At 40.2% G+C, this 19,643-nt stretch overlaps 1 protein-coding gene across 11 annotated transcripts in view; it reads left to right on the top strand.

Moving 5' to 3' along the window:
• The window catches only part of APBB2 (amyloid beta precursor protein binding family B member 2), a 189,868-nt gene that overhangs the window by 109,818 nt on the left and 60,407 nt on the right, over positions 1-19,643 (top strand). For 5 of the 11 annotated variants that reach the window (XM_056342934.1, XM_056342972.1, XM_056342923.1 and 2 more), the window contains 4 exons: positions 12,085-12,293; positions 17,304-17,366; positions 17,798-17,883; positions 17,988-18,048. In XM_056342934.1, coding sequence (XP_056198909.1) covers positions 12,085-12,293; positions 17,304-17,366; positions 17,798-17,883; positions 17,988-18,048 — 419 coding nt within the window. The remainder of the gene's footprint in view (positions 1-12,084; positions 12,294-17,303; positions 17,367-17,797; positions 17,884-17,987; positions 18,049-19,643) is intronic. The other 6 variants (XM_056342982.1, XM_056342953.1, XM_056343000.1 and 3 more) reach the window with 3 other exon arrangements.

Consider the following 19,643-nt stretch of genomic DNA (forward strand, 5'->3'; position numbering starts at 1 on the left):
TTATGTCATTCAGATTAGAGACATTTACTAACATCACCAAATTTAGATTTTTGAGGCTTTCTATTTCTCAGTTGAAACAAATTTGATAAAAAGTGTGGACTCCCAAGTTTGTTGACGTTCTTTAGTTCCAGAACTTGATGGCAAGTGTATGGTAGTTAAGTAAGGGAATAGGATATGCCAGTCTGTTTTTTGTAACATGTATCAAGTACCACCAGCTACTAGCTGAAAGTCTAAGGGAGATGGGACTCACTTGTGTCTACAGCCAGTCCCAGCAAAACAGAGTTACAGGCTGGGAGATACTGAACTCCATAATGTTTGATACTTGTAAAACAGAGTTTTACTTGTAAATACAGCATTATGGTGCAGCAGTTCCGGTGTGGAGGGTTAAGGCTGTAAAGGTGACTGTGCTGCTGTATGCTATACATTGGCATTGCGTCTCCTCTTGCTCTGCATGCATCTTGAAGTCAGAGGGACATCTGTGTTTTAACTGCTTTTTGTGTCAGTATTTATAGATTGAATCTTCCTGTTCTGTGTGATTATTGCAGATAATATTTGTTTGTTGACCAAAATGAAATTGTTAATGGTCTCTTCTGTGGATAGTTTGACACTAACGTATTGATTCAATTTGAGGAGGCAGGAGAATCAGGCTTGCTATTTTAGTAGAGAAATACATAAATTCACAGCTGCTACCGAAGTAATTTTTCTTGTTTTTCTGCCAAATGTTTAGCTGCTGTCGCTGAGACAGATAAATTTTATGGGGGTAAGGAAGGCTGGACTCGTGCATGTGCGCGTTGCGTTTCCGGGGTGTGCTGTGCCAGTGTGGCTGCTGGCACGACAGTGCAAATGCAGGCATTGCTGTGTGAGTCCAGCAGTCCCTTGGCTGAGGTGACCGTTTAATTTTTCTTCTTTAGACCAGACAAACCCCCGCTTCTGAAACAATACAAAGTAGTTAAGTAGAGTATGAACCCAGAACACAAGATCATACAATGCAATCCTGCTGTCTGTGGGGAAGGGTATGGGAAGAAGAGATACCATGCCAAAAAAACCAATCAGAAGAACAGATGCAGATTTCTGCTGGACTGTTTCAGCCCTGAAAGCTAACTCACAAGACCATTTTTAGTGATTTGCTAATGAGAAAGAAGATACTGCTCTGGATGAATTATTTGTTGCTCAGGGTCTGCCATGGTGAGGAGGTCCTTTGGGATGCAGTCCCACAATGCATGGTCTCAGTGGATTTAGACCAAGTTAGAGGTACGCTGTGCTGTGTGTTGGACTATTATTAAGTAAAAGCTTTTGCCACCTAGTGGAAAAAGTAGAGAATTTCGAATAAGCAAGAAACCCACTAATACTGGTCATATGCGAAGTGTATTTATATAAGCAGGAGTAACCCACTTGCTAGAATGGTAGCAAGTTACTGTGGCTTCTGTGGAAATCAGTTGGTAGAAATCTTCTGAGGTAACAGTGCATATTGTTCACATAGCACAAAGCTGGTGAAAAGGGTATTAATTTGTACACTACTCACCTGTTTGGAACTGCTTTTCGTTCCACCCCAGAGGGTACCTGCCTGTACCTCCCCTGGATCTTGGGCTTGGTCAGTATGCTTTGAATGCCTCTGTGGTGACTCGCTCCCCCCAACAATGGGATGGGGAAGAGAATCAGAAGGGCAAAACTCATGATTCACGATAAAGATGGCTCAATAAGTGAAGGGAAAAAAAAACCAACAAGTGGCGCAGGCACAATCACTGATGACCTCCCACCAGCAAACCAACGCCTAGCTAGTCAGGCTGGAGGCAGAGTGAGAAACAGAGGTGGTCATGGCCCTCTGCAAACACTGCTCAGCAATAGCAAAACCACTGATGTGTTTTCAACGCTTGTTTTGGTCACAAATGTAAAACACAGCACCTTGCAGGCTGCTATGAAGAAACTGTAACTTCATCCCAACCAGACCCAGTACAGCCCATTAGTTGCCCAACTCTCCTAATGTTCATCAGCCTCCTAATGGAGAGATGAAGATCTGGTCACATGGTAGAAGTTTGTGCAAGAGCTATAGGATGTGCCTCCAACTACAGTGCTTTCAGGTAGCGATTCATCAGCCTTTGTTTCAGCTGGGGTGGTCCTTCCTCTGTCCGCTATTTTGTGTTGCCACTGCTGCTCCACCTGGGTAAGCATCCTCCCTCCTCCAGGTGAAACAAGTCTTCCCCAGGGCCTGGCTTCTTCCTGGTCCACAGCTTCTGCCATGACACCCCCCTTGAGACAGCAATTTGGAAGTGACCTGAATTGCTGTCCAAGTGTTCCTTCCTTCCTTTGCCAGACTCCTGTTGTTTCATGGCTGGATCTTTTTGGTTGGTGAACAGACTAGCCCTCTTGTTCTTAACTGATTTTTGGCATTTTTTCCAGGAAGGAACATGTGGACCTTTCCTCACGGTCTTCCAGCAGTACTTTTCCCTACTGCTGCTGCTATTAGTATCAACTCCTGTAAATGCAGGCTGCAGTGCTCATTTTCACAGCTTCATCTCTGGACCTCATGCTGTATTGCCCCTGAGCAGACGCTTCACAGAGCCCTGAAATTGTCCCACTTAAGCAGGCAGGTAGTACCATCCTGAGTACTCATCCAAGCCTGTCATCAACAGTTCTTCTGAACTTCTCTTCTGAAGTCACTTGCCCTTGGCTTTCATTCGTTACTGTGCTAGTACTTAGGTCCTTATGTCAACAGCTTAGTGTTTGGTGGTTGAAAGGGAGAAGAAGCCAGGACAGCAAAACAAGTGGGTTTAGTGGTTTTTCCCTGAATGTTTACAAATCTGATTTCCTCTCTCTTCCTTAAGATTAGTCATCTCTGCTTGAACACCTTGTATGCCTGTAGTAACTCATTATTTATACAGCAGGATGAAGATAATTTCAAATGAAAAGAAATAGTACAGGTGATTCATCCCAAGCTTCCTTAGGATTTTTAAGAAATCAGTCTTTTCTGATTATGGTTTATGTTACAGTCAATCAAAATGGCAATTAATTTTGGCTCAGATTGTGTCTAGTTACGTGTATGCCTGTGAGTCCCACGTTTCTGCATGTTTTCCTGGAATGTGTTTGAGAATCTTCCTCTCCCAAACGCATGCGGCTGGTTCAGCAGTTCAGCAAGGAGGATGACAGGGTTGTCATGACAACTAGTTCCATGCTGTGAGAAAAGATGATGCCAAATTACCAGCTTCTGTCTGTTTATCACTCCTCGTTGAGTAATGTTCCCCAAATTAGACAGGCTTGTCTGATTTATAATTACTTGTTCTAGTGGCTTGCATTTTTGCTGCATTTGTTTCTGCGATAGCACTCATGCTTCTTGCAGTGATGCTTAGATGAGACTACCTGCTGACCACCATTGTTGTGAGTTATGAAAGTAGGTGGTTATGCTGTAGTGTGTGCAAAGTGAGGAGAAAATCTGTCTTTGGGTTTTTGGGGTTTTGCGTGTGTGTTTGGGTTTTTTGGTTTGTTTTTGTTTGTGTTTTTTTCAACCCAAGGAGCTTAAAATTGCACATTGAGCTCACTACAGTAAATAAATGGGATAAAAATATTCAAGGCCTCTGCTCTTTCTATTGCTCTCTTTAATGAAGACTGCTCCTTTTAATTTTGTTTGCCTTCACTCATTAATACAGTATGTCTTCCCTAACCTTCCAATGCCTGCCTTCATCTTCAGTGTGCATATGGGGTGGGGAGGAGAATATGCTCCCTTTAGAATAAAATCCTGGATCTGCTGAAGTCATTGACATCTTCTCAAGAAGACTTAAGGTTTTTTGTGGGTTTTTTCCCTTTGATTTTGCTTTTATTTTTTATTCAGGCCCTGAGCACAGAAGGAAGACATTTTTGTTTCAAGATTTTGGAAGTTCAGAAGAGGGAAAACCACTTTCCCCCATCCCTTTTCTTTTCAATAAAACCTTTTTACCCTCCTGTCTTCCCAGTTCCTTTCTTGTGCTTCCCCTTGTGTGCCTAGAAGGACAGCATCTGTAACATGCACATGATACTGTGGGCCAGCTCTTTCATTACACTTCATCACAGCAATGAAGAAAGCCATCAGATTTGAAGCCACTGGTTTCCCATTGCAGCTCAAACCCTATGACATCATGTTGTTGGATCCCTGTCACCATCCCATTCTTTGTAGTTTTTGACATAGGAAACTTTGGCACAGATCCCTTATCTACAAACAAGGCAGTTTTCAGTTTGAATTTCATTTACATTGTGCACACACTAATGGAATGAGAGCAGTGGGAGGGATAGACATTCAAAAGTGGATTTTATAGATTTATTGTTGGCTAGATTATTTTTCAAGATTTGGAAAACTGAAAGTGTTCCTTTTTGGACTGTTGTGCTTCTGGCCTGGACATGGAACATTCCTTTTCAGTTAACTTTTCAGTGTGGGAATATGCTTTTGAGGCAGTGGTAGATAATCAAGGTCTAGACAGAATCCTGCATTTGGATGGTATCCCTTTTCTTCAGAGGACCTTTACAGAAGAAAAACTGTTACAAAACAGTCCTGAAAACTGAGATGACTAAGCTAGGAGTACAAAAAAAGCGAGACCTCTGATCTTTATCTCTGTACAGTATGGGTATTTCTTAACCTCTTTAGATAACGTAGATCAAGTGCTTGCAAGCGATGTTGAGCCTTGTAGACAAGTGGTCTCACTTGGTCGTTCTGCTACCTTCTTAGCAGAAAGAGCCCTTCTTACCTAGAAAGACTGACTGAAAATCAGGTGCTTCCATTAACTCTGGAGCTGCATTTGTATCGGGGCTGTGCATTTATTACAGTCTATTTTAAACTATATTTTTTTGCTTCTATACAGTTACATTGCTAGTACATTTTTCCTTGAGGTGTCAATTATCAGCTTTTCTTTCCATCACACAATGTGATCTTTTTCTTCCAGTCCTAAGTAGTGTGTAAATACACTAGTCATCTTTCACTGCCTTACTATCAGAAAGGGAAGGAGATCGATTATGTACCTTCCAGACAGGAGTGTTGAGCTTTGTTATTGAAATTATGCAGTATGTTTCTAGTCTCTATCAAGAAGAGATCCTGATTAATTTAGCACAAGTACATTGCCATACAGCCAGGTTTCAGTACTAGACTGGTGATAAACCAACTTATGACAATGGTGGGTGCAGTATGTGGTTTGTTTTATGCTGATAAATACAGATTTTGCCAAGGGCAAAGTAGAGAAGGCAGTTCTCAAGATAACAGAATTTGGTCCATAGGAAATCAAGCATCTTGCGAATATTCTTCCATTCTACCTTCGCTATAGTACCTAATCAGCCCTGATTGAATGTTTTACTTCAGTGTAGTCCTTTCTCAAAAAAATGCGTAATTGTTGTCTCAAAAATTTTAACACAACTTACTGTTAAACTGAAATTAACTTTGCTTGTACCTTTGTGTTCCTGCTCTTCCAGAAAGTGCCTCCAGAGCTCCTGTCATTCTCTTTCCACCTGTATTTGTTTCTAATGACTGCCTTTGGTCTTCAGTGAAAGGGATTTCTAGCTGTACCTGCAGAAGAAAGCCTGAACTAGTTAAAAGCTGCTTCAACTTCATGGCATTTAGTCTCTCTAATTATGAAATATCCACAAATTACATCAGCAGAAGATGCTGCCTACATAGTCAGGAACAGCAGCTGGAAAGCTGCACTGCATTTAGATGCAGAGCGTACTATTTGCATCTGTTGTAATGCCACCGATACAACCTGTGCTTGGTGAGCGTCGACCTTGCCTCACACGGGATGCCAGTTATGAGGGAACAGTTTGAAGCATTGCAAAATGATGGAAAAATAAATGGTCTCCATTTGCTGCAGAAGTTTGTCTGCTCCAAAAGATCCTACTGAATGCTGTCATTTTAATTTCTGTTTAATTGGACAAGGGCTAAACAGATTTGCAATGGCAGCAATTTGATTACTATCCTTCCCCTGGAAAAGCAATAAAATAAGTGATAAAAATACTAATTTTGCCAAAGAGCTTGGTCATCAGTTACATGTGCACTTCAGTGAATTATTTATATTTATTACCATCTCTCTTCAATATCATAACAGTTTCCTAGGTCACCCTCATATAGTAAGATAATTTTAACTTGAAATACAAATGTAATTACTAAAATTTCTAATTATTATGCCAAACTTAATATCTGAACTATAGCTACAGTGTGGAATTAATCACTGCTGTATATCAGGTAATTGGCACAGGCTGACATTTGGAGAAGGAAGTTACAAACAGCAATATTTTACATTATATGAGCTCTATCCTATCTTTAGAATACAAATTGTGTTCACAAAGCTCTCCTATCCAGAGTTACCAGTTGAATATGGCAGTGTTTATGGCTTTGTGGAGGTACATCTCTGTTGCTAGTTTTTTCAAGAATTAGTTGTTTCATTTTGTGTAGCGGACTTCATTTTTCCAGTATTTTTGAAGTTTTAACTGCTCTCCTTAGTTATAATGGTACCGGGAAGAAGGCTTTACTTAGTTTTTTCTCTTAGAGGCTCTGTGTTTCAGCCATTCAGACAAAGATTCAGACACAAGCATTTATTTTTGATTGAAACTTGGCCAGCCAATTTCAACATGTGAGAGCCTCTTCAGACTGTTTTACTCCTTTGTACATTTATTAAAATTTGAAATGACCATTTATACCTTTTTTTAAAAAAAAGAAAATAATCTTTCTTTGATACTTTTCTAAAGCCTTACTGGCTTTTTGTGAATTAGTTCTTTATTTTAGTTTTTTAAAGATAAATGACTTAACTTGAATTTCCCATTTGATGTTAAAAGGGAATGGTAAGGCATTGCAGGTGCTGCCCTCCCCTTGGGCTCTCACTTCTGATTATTTCATTTCTTTCATCATTTTCCCATTCTTTTAAAAGCATTCCTGTCGTCGCTGTGTTGCTGAGTCTCTGAAGAGACAAAGCGGGGGCTGCATGGTGGGGTGCAGTTAGTGGATTCCTCTGTCTGAGTTCTGCAGAGACTGGTGCCAGAGGTGTTTAGGGAGCAGCCCTGTGCTCCATCATGTCGGACCCTGTAAGAAGGGACTATGGTGCCAACTCTAAACAAGCTTTAGGTAGAGGGGAAAGATCTGGTTTCCTGAGGGACTTGTCAGGTCCTGGCGCAGGAAGGTGGTGGAGGCAGGAAAGTGCAGTGAAGTCCACCCTGTGCTTTTCAGTTTTCTTCAGATGAAGTTAGCTTCTTGTCTTAGATCACGTCTTCCATGTTTTTATGTGGTCTTCCTTTTTAGTCCTCAAAATCCTCTGCCATGTCTCTCTTACTGTCATGTTTTTTCACCAGAATTGGCCCGTGCTTTTTCCGTAACATCTCCGTGAATAGCTGGTTTAGGGATCTTTCCCCCTCCCCCGTCTGGACAAGGTTTTAACTGTCTGTCTTCAGTGAGACAAAACTCCACGTGAAAAACACCAGTCCCCCCTTTGTGACCCGTCCCTTGACGTGAATCTGCCTGCAGAAGACCAACTGTGAACTTCTAGCTATGTTGACCTTTAAGCTGTCAGCAATGCGTCTCGGAAGTCAGGTGGTGACAGCTCACACTTAGCTTAGGCAGATTTCCAGGGAGCAGCTTGCCGATGAGGCTTCACTGGCATGTCCAGATCTGGGGTGAGAGCCGGCCTGCCTCGCTACTGACAGCTCTCATGCACCCTGTGTGCGGGCGAGGATAGAGAGCTGGCTGCCCGCTCTGCTGTAACGAAGGCTGCTGTTTGAACTTCATCTGGGGAGTGTATGTAGGCAGTGGAGCCAGCCGGTTCAGTAACGTTTTTTCTCCAGAGAAAGAGATGGCTTGCAGAGGTCTGCAGTGCAGTGTGAATCTGCATGATGCCTGGGTGAAGACATACCTTGTTCCTGTGCAGAGTTTTGAATTGGTTACATCTTGAAAAAAAATCTTTCCACTGATAAGAATTTGACTCTTGCTGTAGAAAGACAAATTATACAGTTAATGTGAATCCACGTTTCTTAAAGAAATGCAGTCTGCTTTCTTGTACAGCTTAGCTACAGTGCCTCTTTTATGCTAGTTCAGTACTGGTTTTCTTGGTTCTGTTGCTTTATGCATTTTATATAAGAAATGTCTTAACAGTATAGCCTTTTAAGGAGGTTGTTGTTTACTGTAATACACATGGTAGGTAGACCAACCCCAGTGCAAAAGGCTACATTCTTTTTGTGAATCTTGCTTTAAATTTCTGTTGTTAAGCCATGCTTTCCGTATTATCAGAGCAAATACTTTCAAATCCAGAACCTTCATGAGCAGCCCTCTGGTCCTGGTTCATTGACCTTTCATCAACAAATCAGTAAAGAAGAGCATGGGAAAGGCCAGGAGATGCCAGGCAGAACTGCGCCTTCTCAGGATGACTGGGAGGGAATCGGAGAAAAGTTCCTGATCACCATAGATCATCTGCTGCTGAGGAAGCCTGAAGGATTTGGTCATCCACAGACCAGAAGGCACCATTTCCATGTAAAGTTTTTACCTCTAAAGCCTTGCAGACATAAGAGGAGTTCTCAGTTTCCGATGAAGAAATCCGATGTGTTCAGTTTTATTTCCTCTTGGGTTTGTTTCATGCAAGTTGTTTGATGCCATGTTAACAGAATTGGATTGATGTACAGATACCAGTTTTTTTCTCTCCCATCTTGTGGCTGTCACTTTACCTTCTACAAGAAGACTGGGATTGAAAAGGCCTGAATTTAACAGGATATATATATACACACACATACATATATCAGTGTGGTGCCTTCATATTCTGGGCACCAAATGCTGCTTTGATAAGGGACCATTCTTACTCTGGCCCATGCACCAAAAATTAGATGCTTTGACTCAGTGTCATACCATTTGATGGGGTCTTTCAAATGTGGAGGAAAATTATTTTGCTACTTGTAATTCCATACTCAAATCAAGAAAAGCCATTGGTGCCCTGGCCACAAGCGCGTTCATCTGCCCTGATTTTGTATGTTGACTCTTATTTCTTACTTTTCTTGTGCTGCTGTCTCCTGCAGTGGTTCGTTACCTTTGGCTTGCACACCAAGTGCTTTCATCTGCTAGAACAGTCAGCAAACTAGGGAGGTTTTCCAGTTCATGCCAGTAGGAAATCACAGCATGTGAACAGGCTATCTCTGCCAGTCTGTCTGATCCTGAGGTGTGTTCGCAAATAGGCTGGAGGAAACACACATTCACTTTTTTTTTTTTCCAAGTAGGTTTGCATAGCTAACGTGAGGAATGGTGCTCCAGCATGAACACGTGCAGTCTGGCACTGTCCTGTTCAGCCATGCTTATCACACGGTCTGCAGTCAGTACTTCTGCACAAGCGGTACCGAGATGCCAGCAATGTACATCTCATGCCCAGACGTAGTCATTTTGTGTGGAAGATGCAGCTCTTTGAAAGTTCTGAGCTGTATTAATTGAAAAACATAATCTGAAATTTAAGATCTCTTTTATCTCTGAGCATACGTGAGTTTATTTTGGTGTGTTTATTTTTGCGGAGGGGTAAATTTTCAAAGTAAATTTATATTACTCAGCAAGGTGATATTTTCTTTTTCCAAATTGCTCACAGCTGTTTTACGTGATTTTCTTCCAAGTATTCATTCACATACAAGACAATTTCTTCTCTTCTAGTTAGAAGTTGCAGAAATGTTGTTTTAAGTCTCAGGGTTAGCAGTTTTCTTTCTGCTGTGAGTTTTGTCTGCTTTTACTTCAGAGTCATTTCTGTTTAGGTCCTTCTGGTATGGCATCATTAAAACAGTAAGTAACAGTATGTTGGTTCCTCTGCATCTCAGGTTCTGCTGCACTTTTGGTTGGTTGGTTTGAAGGAATAGTTTAATGCAGCCATAGCACAACACTTTGCTTAACTGTATACTTGAATACATGTGTACACACACATATGTATGTATTGCAAGGACAGAAGCCTTGCTTATTTTAAGTGAAGAGAATAACATTTTATGTCCTGGCAATATTGAATTATGGTTGTTTTATACTGTAAACTGTATGAACCTGAACTGATCTGAAGCTTTGCCTCTCTGCATAATAAAGACTTAATGTTTTCCTATTCTGGCATGCATTGAAAGGCCCAATACGTGAGTTTTATGAGCACTGATGTTATTGTGATATTTTGAAGTTTTATGAACCAGTTATTTAAACTCACCCATGTGTATCTGGACTTGCAGATGTTGCCATGCATACTTCAGTGTGATGTTCAGATATTTGATCTTTGCATGTCACTTTTTGCATGATATGGTCAAATGATTTAAAGTGTTTTGCTTTTATTTTCATTTTGTATGGTTGAGAACAGTGCATTAGAGTTGTTCAGCTGGAAGACAAAAATGGGTGAGGTTGAAGGTGAATGGTCTTTAAAAACTATAAGACCTTGGAGTCAGGAGCTGCATACTTGAATGCAGCAGAGGCTACAATGCGGGGACATTTAGAAGTGGGTGTTCAAAACATTTGGGAATTTCTTGAGCTGGTTATATGACTGTTGATGATTTCAGATATTGGCCCCCGGGTGACAGTCATTATTGAATTTAAGTATAATGATACTGTCTAGTTCTTCTTCTGCAGAATTTGCTCTAGATTAGTCCTCAAGTGGTAAATCAGTAACTTAAGAACTTTTAAGTGGTTCTGAGAAATAAATAGTCTGGTTTGTGCCATAGAGTGTAAGAGTTATTTCAAGTTACCATGTCATTTGTCTGTGTGTGTGTGCACGCATAAATCTGAGTGGCAGAAATGAGAGAGATTCAGAAATAAGCAACTGTGATAAAACATGCAGTAAGAGGCTTGAGGGTAGACAGACAAGAAACTTGTAATTCAAAAAAGATTAAGAGGAGCAATATAACAACATGTTATTCATCTGTTAGCCACTGAAGGTGTTTTGAGGATTGTCTTTGAAGGCTGGAAACAAGTTGCTGGACTAGATGAGCCACAGCTCATTGGTATGGTGCTTCCTTTATTCTTGGGTGGTTTTTTTCTCACTAGCTCAGTTCACCGTGCTTGTGTCAGCCTTCATCATGTCTGCTCAAGTGCTGGTGGAAACATCAGTCCAGGAGGTTAATTGTTTCTCCTTGCAGCTTGATGGATTCTTGGAGTAGACCATAGCACCTGGTTAATAGCACATACTGTAATGACACCACCGAAGTAGTTTAGCTGGGAAGTTTAGAAGAGCACCAGCTCCCTTACCTTCTGCTGGATACATGCTTTCCAGAGGCTGGGAACTGCCCCTGCTGGATTAAAGCTGGTTAGCACATAGGTGATGCCCCTGTTTTTCTAAAAAGCGCTGCATGCTCTCCACTGGTGACATCTCTTAGATGCATCTATAATCCCAGGTAAATCTGGGAATGTCTCTAATTATGATATGAATTGCTGGCTCATTCTTAAATTAGTAGAAGTTTTGTCAGTGGAGCCAGTTTTTCATTTCTGTGTTGGCACTGTGGATGAAGTTTTGATGATATTTTTTTTTTTTTTCATCCTGCCCCATTAAAAAATCAATTGAAAACAGTATGTTTGTAACAGTCAGGGTGTGTGTAAAATGACGGGCCAGGTTTTTTGGTCTCATTGTTTTGAAGAAGCAGTCTTTTAGATATTGTAAGTAAATCCAGTGGGGGTCGTTTGGGGTGTGTGTGGTTTCTGTTTTGATAAGCCAACTCCAATTAGCAGAAATACATGTTCTACTAGCATGCGTTGAGAAGGGAAGGTGATGAAGAGCACAGAGTACACCACAGCTCCAAGTATTTCTTTAAATGCTATAATGTAATGTACTTTGAAGCTAAAGCTTATTAGAAGAGCTAGTTTATGTGATGGCATTAGGTAGCTGCCTTATTAGAACAGCTTTTTGGTAAGTAGTGTATTTTTTTCCTCATTTCATAGGCCATGTCAAACCAGGCTTTGTCACCTTACTTTGAGACTCAGTAATTCAGTATGTTTGTCTGGTGTGCATTTACACGTGAACTGTACAACAGCAGTACCAGATGCATGGCACTACGTCACTTGCATCAGGGGCAGACCCACGGAAGAACTGTTTTAGTAACGTGGATTTTTTTTTTTTGTTTCTTTTTCCTGTTGTTCTGTGTCCGTCACCCCCTATCTCCTCCCCCCAGCAGATGTATGGAGTGATCATTCATTTCAGACAGACCCAGACTTGCCACCTGGCTGGAAAAAAATCAATGACATTGCTGGGATCTACTACTGGCACATACCAACAGGAACAACACAATGGCAGCGTCCTGTGTCCATCCCAACAGATCTCCAGGGCTCACGAAAAGGATCACTTGGTTCCATTACTCCGTCTCCTACTCCAGAAACTGAGGTAACATACTGTGTCTTCTTGTGTGCTGCATACTGTAAAGAAATAACTTTTTGAACTTGCAGGTTTAACTGTTAGCTAAGCTGAGCTTTAGAGTATGGGGCCTGATAATACTCCCAAGTGTAGCAATTTGTTGATAATACATCGTAAGTATCTATTTTCTATGTGCATTTTCTAATGGCTGTGCCTTATGAAACATCCTAAACTTTGGATATATAGGATGAAATCAGACATATCTCAGCTAACTTAAGACAGCCGGTGCCTGATGAATGTGAAACTACTGCAGTTCTGTAGCATGCACTGAAGCATTGCTGCATTATGTGGATACAGGATAAAATTTTTGCACATTATAGCGGTCTTTTGGCTGGACTCTTTGTACCTCCTTTTTGGTTCACTTGGTAGGAGTATCACACAAAGACGTATGAGTCTTCATTTGAGACTAGTTCTTTTACAGGGGAGTTTCTGTTGAATAAACATGAAGTATTCTCAAGTGTAAGTCTCTTAACATCCTGCCAGTAGAAAATATCTGCACAAGTGGATCACTGTCTTGCGGTCAGTCTTTAATCAGAAACAGAAAAGACATACACTGTCTTCCACATGTGCTGAAATGTGATACCACCTTTTAAAATAATCCTTTCAGGCACAATCCAGGGGGTTGATTGGTGTCATATAAGTGGAAAAATAAATTATCAGAGAGTATGCTTCAAAAAATGCGGTCACTTTATTTTAGTGTGTTGGGAAGGTTTCTAGTGAATGAAATACTAATATAAAATCAAATAGTTTTGAAATTAATACTTCTTCATACTAACTTTTCAGAAGAAGGTCCACAGATTTATGAAAACAAGGGAAATTTTTACTGGCTTTGAGTTTTGATCAGGCGATCCTTAGAGTTTATTTATTTATTTAAACAGACATTTAGATACGACAGTTCTTCTGTCCTTGATTTTGATGTATGTACCAAAATAACTTAATTGAAGTTAAGAGGAGTTAAGGACATTTAAGTATGTATTACCATTCTTGACTCGAAACTTTTATCCTGTGTAGGCTTAAACATGTCCACTCTTGTTCAATATTAGAAAGATTGCTCCCACATGTTCATAAACGCTACTGGTAAGGTTTGTAAACGTGACTGCATCATTTCAGTTATGGTTTACGTCAGTCAAGCTCCCGTGGAATGTACTGTGCACCAAGCATGCTGTAAATTATTTCTGAGAGGGTTCATGGAGAAAGAACAGTAATTGTCTACATTCAGCATTTCTGGATGGTTTTTTTCTTCTACCTGAATGACAAGTGCTGCACGTGCTTCCAGTATAAATTCCTGTAATGTACACATGAGGGATATAGCTTCACCATAAAGTATTTTTCTTACTTTAAAATACGGAGAACAGGGCTTTAATTACTGAGTTATAGATGCCTTTCACAAAAACCCGGAAATCAATATAGTTGGTAAATTGCAGAGGGGAAATGCATATATTAATTTCAAATATTTTTCTAACTCTGTTTAAAATGTCTTTACAATGAAAATTTCATACCTGCTGGTAACATGGCAGATGTACTTTTAACCTTTCAGAATTCTTTTGCTTTAAATGAAGAACAGCTTGTGATTATAGGTAATGATCATTAATTCTCAGCAGCATTATGGAGAATATGAAATGTATGAATTATAACAATGTAGATTTAATACAGTCTAGATGTATTAAATAAGACATTTGAGGAGTCATTCTAAAATGCCATGTATGTGAGTACATAGTAGGCTCATCTAGGTTTTGATATAGCAGTTCTAATTCAACAAGGGATTTGATCCAGCAAAGATTTATGCATATACAGTTCTATGGCAGCATCAAGACCATATACTGTAGTGTAAAAGATAATGCAGAAAATAAGCAAGTTTCCAAAATTTGTATTAGTATGATGTTATATGGTTATTTTAATTGCAGGTACAGATGAGAGCATTTGTCTCTTGAAAGTTTCTACATTCATTGATAATCATTGTACATACCATTATTGAAACAATACTGATCTTGTGGCTCGGTGGTTATTAAGATAGCATTGGTATACAATACCAGCAGACTTACAGTAATGGAGTTCAAAAGGAGTGTGAATTGGGCTCAGGACTTTGTGCATTGCCAAATACTGGGGTGTAACTGGAGTTCTAATGGGAACTGTTAGGAAAAGTCTTGCATTTCTTGATACCACAGATACTGAATTTTATTAAGAGGGAACCAGAGGAAAAATCCTTTGGGATTCAGCTGGTTCAGAGCAGTAAGCTGTGCTGTGGGGTTAAGAGATGGGTGGAGGTAATGAAATAATTTGTAATCTGGATTTAACAGTGTCAGCTATCATGAATGTTTGGTTTTTCATCTCTCCACAATCATTACTTGCCAGCACCTGATCACCTCTAGGTCACTTGCAGGTGATACTGGTTTCAGTCCCTGTTTCAGTGCAGTGCAGCCTACCCTAAGTGCTCCCCCTCTCTCTCCCCATGAAGGATTAACGTGGGGTGTCTGTGATCCAGTCAATCTCTGATGCTTCACAAAAGATGTGAAATTTGATCTAGAATAGGGGCTCCCAAATGCCTTTATCCCAGTGCTGCCATTGACAGCAGCAGTTGTGGTGGACAGCTTCAAGCTCCAGGTTGGAGCATGTGTGAGCTGTGTACTGCTGGTTCCCTCACTGCTGTTTGGAAGCTTGTGTTCCAAGCTAATCTGATTTGGGAGGCTGGTTTAGCTCATTCCCCTGTGCTGGAATTTGTAGTACTTTCATCTGAAAATGTTGGGGGATATATAGGTTTTAGGCAGATGAAAGAGTATATAATCTAGTATTGAAGACTGGAATGGGTAGTATTTCGTATCTGTCCCAATAGGCTGCCATGTGTCCATAAAAAATTCTTTTACCTTTATCACGTTTGTCTGTGAAGCATCATGTGCTAGTCTTGAGATGAGTTTATCTGGGCTCTTTCAACTTTTGGGTTTGAGTTTGTCAAAAAAACATTCAGAAACACACACACACACCACCACCCCTGCTCCGAGTAATGCCTTTTTACCCTTTTTCCTGTGTCCTCCTTTTTTTCTTCTTTTTTTTTGAATTATTTCATGTCCCTGTCTCTTAAATGATGTATAGTCAGAACCTTTGCTTCATTTGGTAGAATGTGGCTCACAGCTGAGGGCAGTCAACAAAGAACAGATCAAGTCAGCCATTTTTGTGTTGTAGCTTACTCTGGATATTTAACATAAAGAAAAGCAGTTATTATTGTTGAACAGAAAATTAGAAAAAATAGATGGGGAGGAATGATGTTATGCATACAAATGGCAAAAAGGGTTTTAAAAAGGAAAAATTGTGAAAACGTCTGTCTTTTGCGCAGGCTGCAAGGCAATTTTTCCTTTGAGAGATAATCTGTAAATTTCAATCCAGAGCAATTAGGGGTAAGCATTATGTGACAAACCTGCAGATTTAACAAAAATGCTAATAAATGCTAAATGTGAAAAACCTGGAACGTTCCCTCCTTTCCTCCCTCCTCAAAACCATGAAACTGTGTTTTGGTTTTGCGCGGCTGATTCAATTTGACTTAGTTTTAGATGGCTCTTTTCTCCTGTGTGTAGCTGAATTTACTTCCTCTGTGAATCCTCATCTTTTGTAACGTTCTCTTTATTTGCTGCCTCTTTCCCATTTCCTGTGCAGAGAAAAAGCTATATGGTTTACTTCTCAATAAGTGCTTCTTTGAGATAATGGCAAAATTTGGTGGTGGTAGTTGTGTCTTCTTGTAGCCTGACTCATCCCAGGCCTGGATCACCTCTAGAGGTTCTGTAGGTAACATATCCACTAGCAGCTAATAATTAAAGAGAAGGGGCTTAGTAGGAAAAGTTAACTACTCAGCTAATTCAAAGACATGTTAAGGAAGAGTTACTGCTGGGAGTTGTTTCTCACAAATAATTCCTCCAATGGGGATATACTGAGAACACTCGCGAGGCAAGACGTCCACCCTGCAAATTAATGCAGTGGGCCATATTAATAAGTACCACTTCATCTCGGGGCTGAGGTGGACAACTTGGGAGAGCTTGACTTAAAAAGGAGCCACTAATTACAGGAATACTTGATTTGATGAAGCTACAAAGAGGTCGTTCTGGGTCTCTCAGCAACCAAATCTCCTGTCCCACCTGGCTCTTGGTCAGGACTGTGGGATTTCTGTCCTTGTGGGGAGGGGAAGAGGAGAGGGGCGACTCCAACATCAGCTGCTCCTCCTGGGCTTTACAGAGAAGGATGAACCTCAGGTTGCTGTAGTGCTAAATGCACTACTGCTTGGTTGATTGTACCGGTGAATGCCTCTGTACGTTTTGAGAAACTTGAATGGAAAATGAGAGGGTGGGTGGTTTGTTTGCGGGTTTGGTTTTTTTTTTGTTGTTTTGTTCTGTTTTTTAAAAAAGCTGTTAGACTTTACAAAACTACTTTTTCAGCGAGAAATCTCTCTGCACTCCTTACTTATCTTCCTTCCCTTCACTGGCCTTTTCTTGTGCTTGCTCTCTAGAAATATTTTATTTTTACCTTGTATGTATCTTATCCTTGTATGTATGGTTGTGTTTCAGTATTTCTAGTTACAGTAGTGTTAGAGTCTTCTAGCAAAAGTGCCCTTCAAATGGAAATCCTCATGTTTCCCCTTAATTGCTGTTTGTCAAAGGCTGTAGCAGCTGTGGCGAATGTTCATATTCAGATTCATTTTGCTTGCTTTTAAGATCATAGTTAAAGAGTAATTTCATTGTCTGTCCCTAATTTATATTAACTATCCTTGTTTTAATCATTTGTTTTGGTAAGTAACTGTTAGAGGCATGTCTTCTCTCCCCTTTCCTCTGAATGCCATGGTATAGTGGAGTAATTAGTTAAGTTTGAGGTGATCTGTTCCCTAACCCATCCTGTAAATATCAATGCTAACAACAGTGTCTTGTGTTTTTTCTTTTCTTTTTCTTTTTCTTTTTTTTTTTATCAATGTGCTTCTTCCTGTGTGAATAATTATGTGTCTAGAAACAGCCATGGAGTGATTTTGCTGTACTGAATGGGGGAAAGATTAATAGTGACATTTGGAAGGCAAGTATATTGTCAGATTTTAGAACCTTTAATACTATTACCCTTGTTTTTTGCATGGCAGTGGCTGTTTTTTCCCCTTTTATTTTTCCATGAATGTCATTCATAACCTAGGCCAAAGTGAATGGGGGTACTGCTAGGGATGTCTAGCTCACAAACATGCTACCTTTTCTGATCTTTCCACTTGGAATGGATTCAGTCTAAACTAGCAGGGCAACTGCCATGATGTAATGAATAAGATGCCTGCACTGAATGAAATGCAGCTTGAGAATATATATATCTGCATGCCTCTTTTCAACTTCAGCCAGAAATACTATCGCTTCTTTGCAGGGAGGATTTAATTTTCCTTTGAAATAAGAAATAACATGCTAGTGTACTTAATACTATATTAATAGCACTTAGTACTATACTGATAGCACTGCCTTTATCTCTAGGATCTGCATGCAGCCACTGTGAACCCAGACCCAAGTCTGAAAGAGTTTGAAGGAGCAACGTTACGCTATGCCTCTTTGAAGCTCAGGTACAATGACTTAAGAAGTCTCCATGGAATGACCAGCTTCATTTTGTGCTGTGCTGTAATTTTTATATGATGTTAAGACTGATTTTGTCTGTTGTCTGTAACAGAAACGGTCCACAGTCTGATGATGATGATTCCTGTAGTATCAACAGTGACCCAGAAGCCAAGGTCAGTAAGATGATCCGCAATAGGATAACCATTAAACATTGCAGTTGTAAAAATATAACTTGCAAGGTGCAGAATGCCTCTTAAGTTCTTAAATTAACTGTACTTCTCTTGGCACAATGTAGATTGGCCATGCAAGACTAATTCCATCAAAGGAATTTGTAGATTTAAAGCTTCATTCAGTTTGGTTGTATGGCTTATTTTAATATCACACAAGTCAAGAAATTGAGTGTTACAGCTCAGAATTCTACTATCCAACTGTAATAACTGGCCCCTTGCACAACTAAGTGAATTTTCTGTCGTGAGAGAGAGAGGACTCTGTTGTTTGTCATGGCTGGATAGCTTCCTGGGGCATACAGTGACAGAATTTGCTCTTTATTCTCGAGTTTGTCCTGTTTTTAAGTACTCTTCCTTGTTTATGTGGCTGCTTGAACTCACAGCTGGTAACAAGGAAGTTACTTTTTAGAACAAGGAACTTTGTATTTTAGAACAGAGAATGCAACCTAGTTTGAGGATAAAATTCATCGGAAAAAATGAGACCGTTATGTGAACAAGCACTGCACCGTAATTAAATCAGAGACTTTACTGTTTTTTTCTAAGGTATTTGAGCAGGAAGAAGCAGCAGAAGGTTTTGAATGCTTGTATACATATCTCCAGATTTGTTTTGTTGATAGTTTTGTCTTGTGCCTGCATCCATTTTTAAGGATGTATGTGAATCTCTGTAATTGGAAATCCAGGTAATCTAAATAAGTGTTTTGGCTGTGCCATACACCTGCAGTGACTGACAGGATCAGAAGCTACTCATATGCAGGAAGGCAGTATGTAACAGTTAATAATTCTAATAGCATTAGTGATATATTTTAGGAGAAAAACCAGAATAATCAGGGTACTTAAACTTCTTTGTCATCTTGATTATTTGGCTGGTGATGTTTAAATCTGATGTGAATAAATGTGTTTTGCTTTGCAGGCTGGCAGTTAAAAAGCAAGGGTTTCAGCTGCTCATTGCAATGACAAGCACTAAATTCTGAGCACAGTACATGGAGTTGGGAGGAGTGTTGAGCATTAGGTACCAGTCCTTAGAACCAGGAAGCTGTTCCTTTCATGATAAGCTGTGTGGTATGGAAAGCTTTATGGGGAGGCAATATTTAGTTATGTCTGACTCTTTACCAGGTGATTTGCACTGGGTAGAATTAGGAGCCTTTCCTGCATGGAGAACTGTGGCAGTACTTGTGTGGACAGAGAACTTGTGTCATCATTTCCCCTCCCTCTCTGGCTTGCTTTTCAAACTTAAAAATTTATGGAACTGATGCCCATCCAGTGTCCATGAAATGGGTCCATGCCAAAAGCTTGTCCTCTTTTGTCTGTCACAGCAGGTTTTGTTTCTCCTATTTAGGCAAAACCACGCTGATGATGCTTAAATGGGTAATCAAAGCTGAGCGCTGAAACATTCACAGAGTGGCTGAGAGGAGCAAAACAAGAAATAGAGGAGAGACTATACAAGTGTGGTGGTTGGCTGGCTTTTCTGGTTTTTTAAATCACTTGAGTCAAGGCACCTTACCTGCCATCTGTCACTGCCTGATGGGGATGTTGTGCAGGGG

The sequence above is a fragment of the Falco biarmicus genome, chromosome 1, assembly GCF_023638135.1.
Source record: "Falco biarmicus isolate bFalBia1 chromosome 1, bFalBia1.pri, whole genome shotgun sequence".
Lineage (NCBI taxonomy): Eukaryota > Metazoa > Chordata > Aves > Falconiformes > Falconidae > Falco > Falco biarmicus.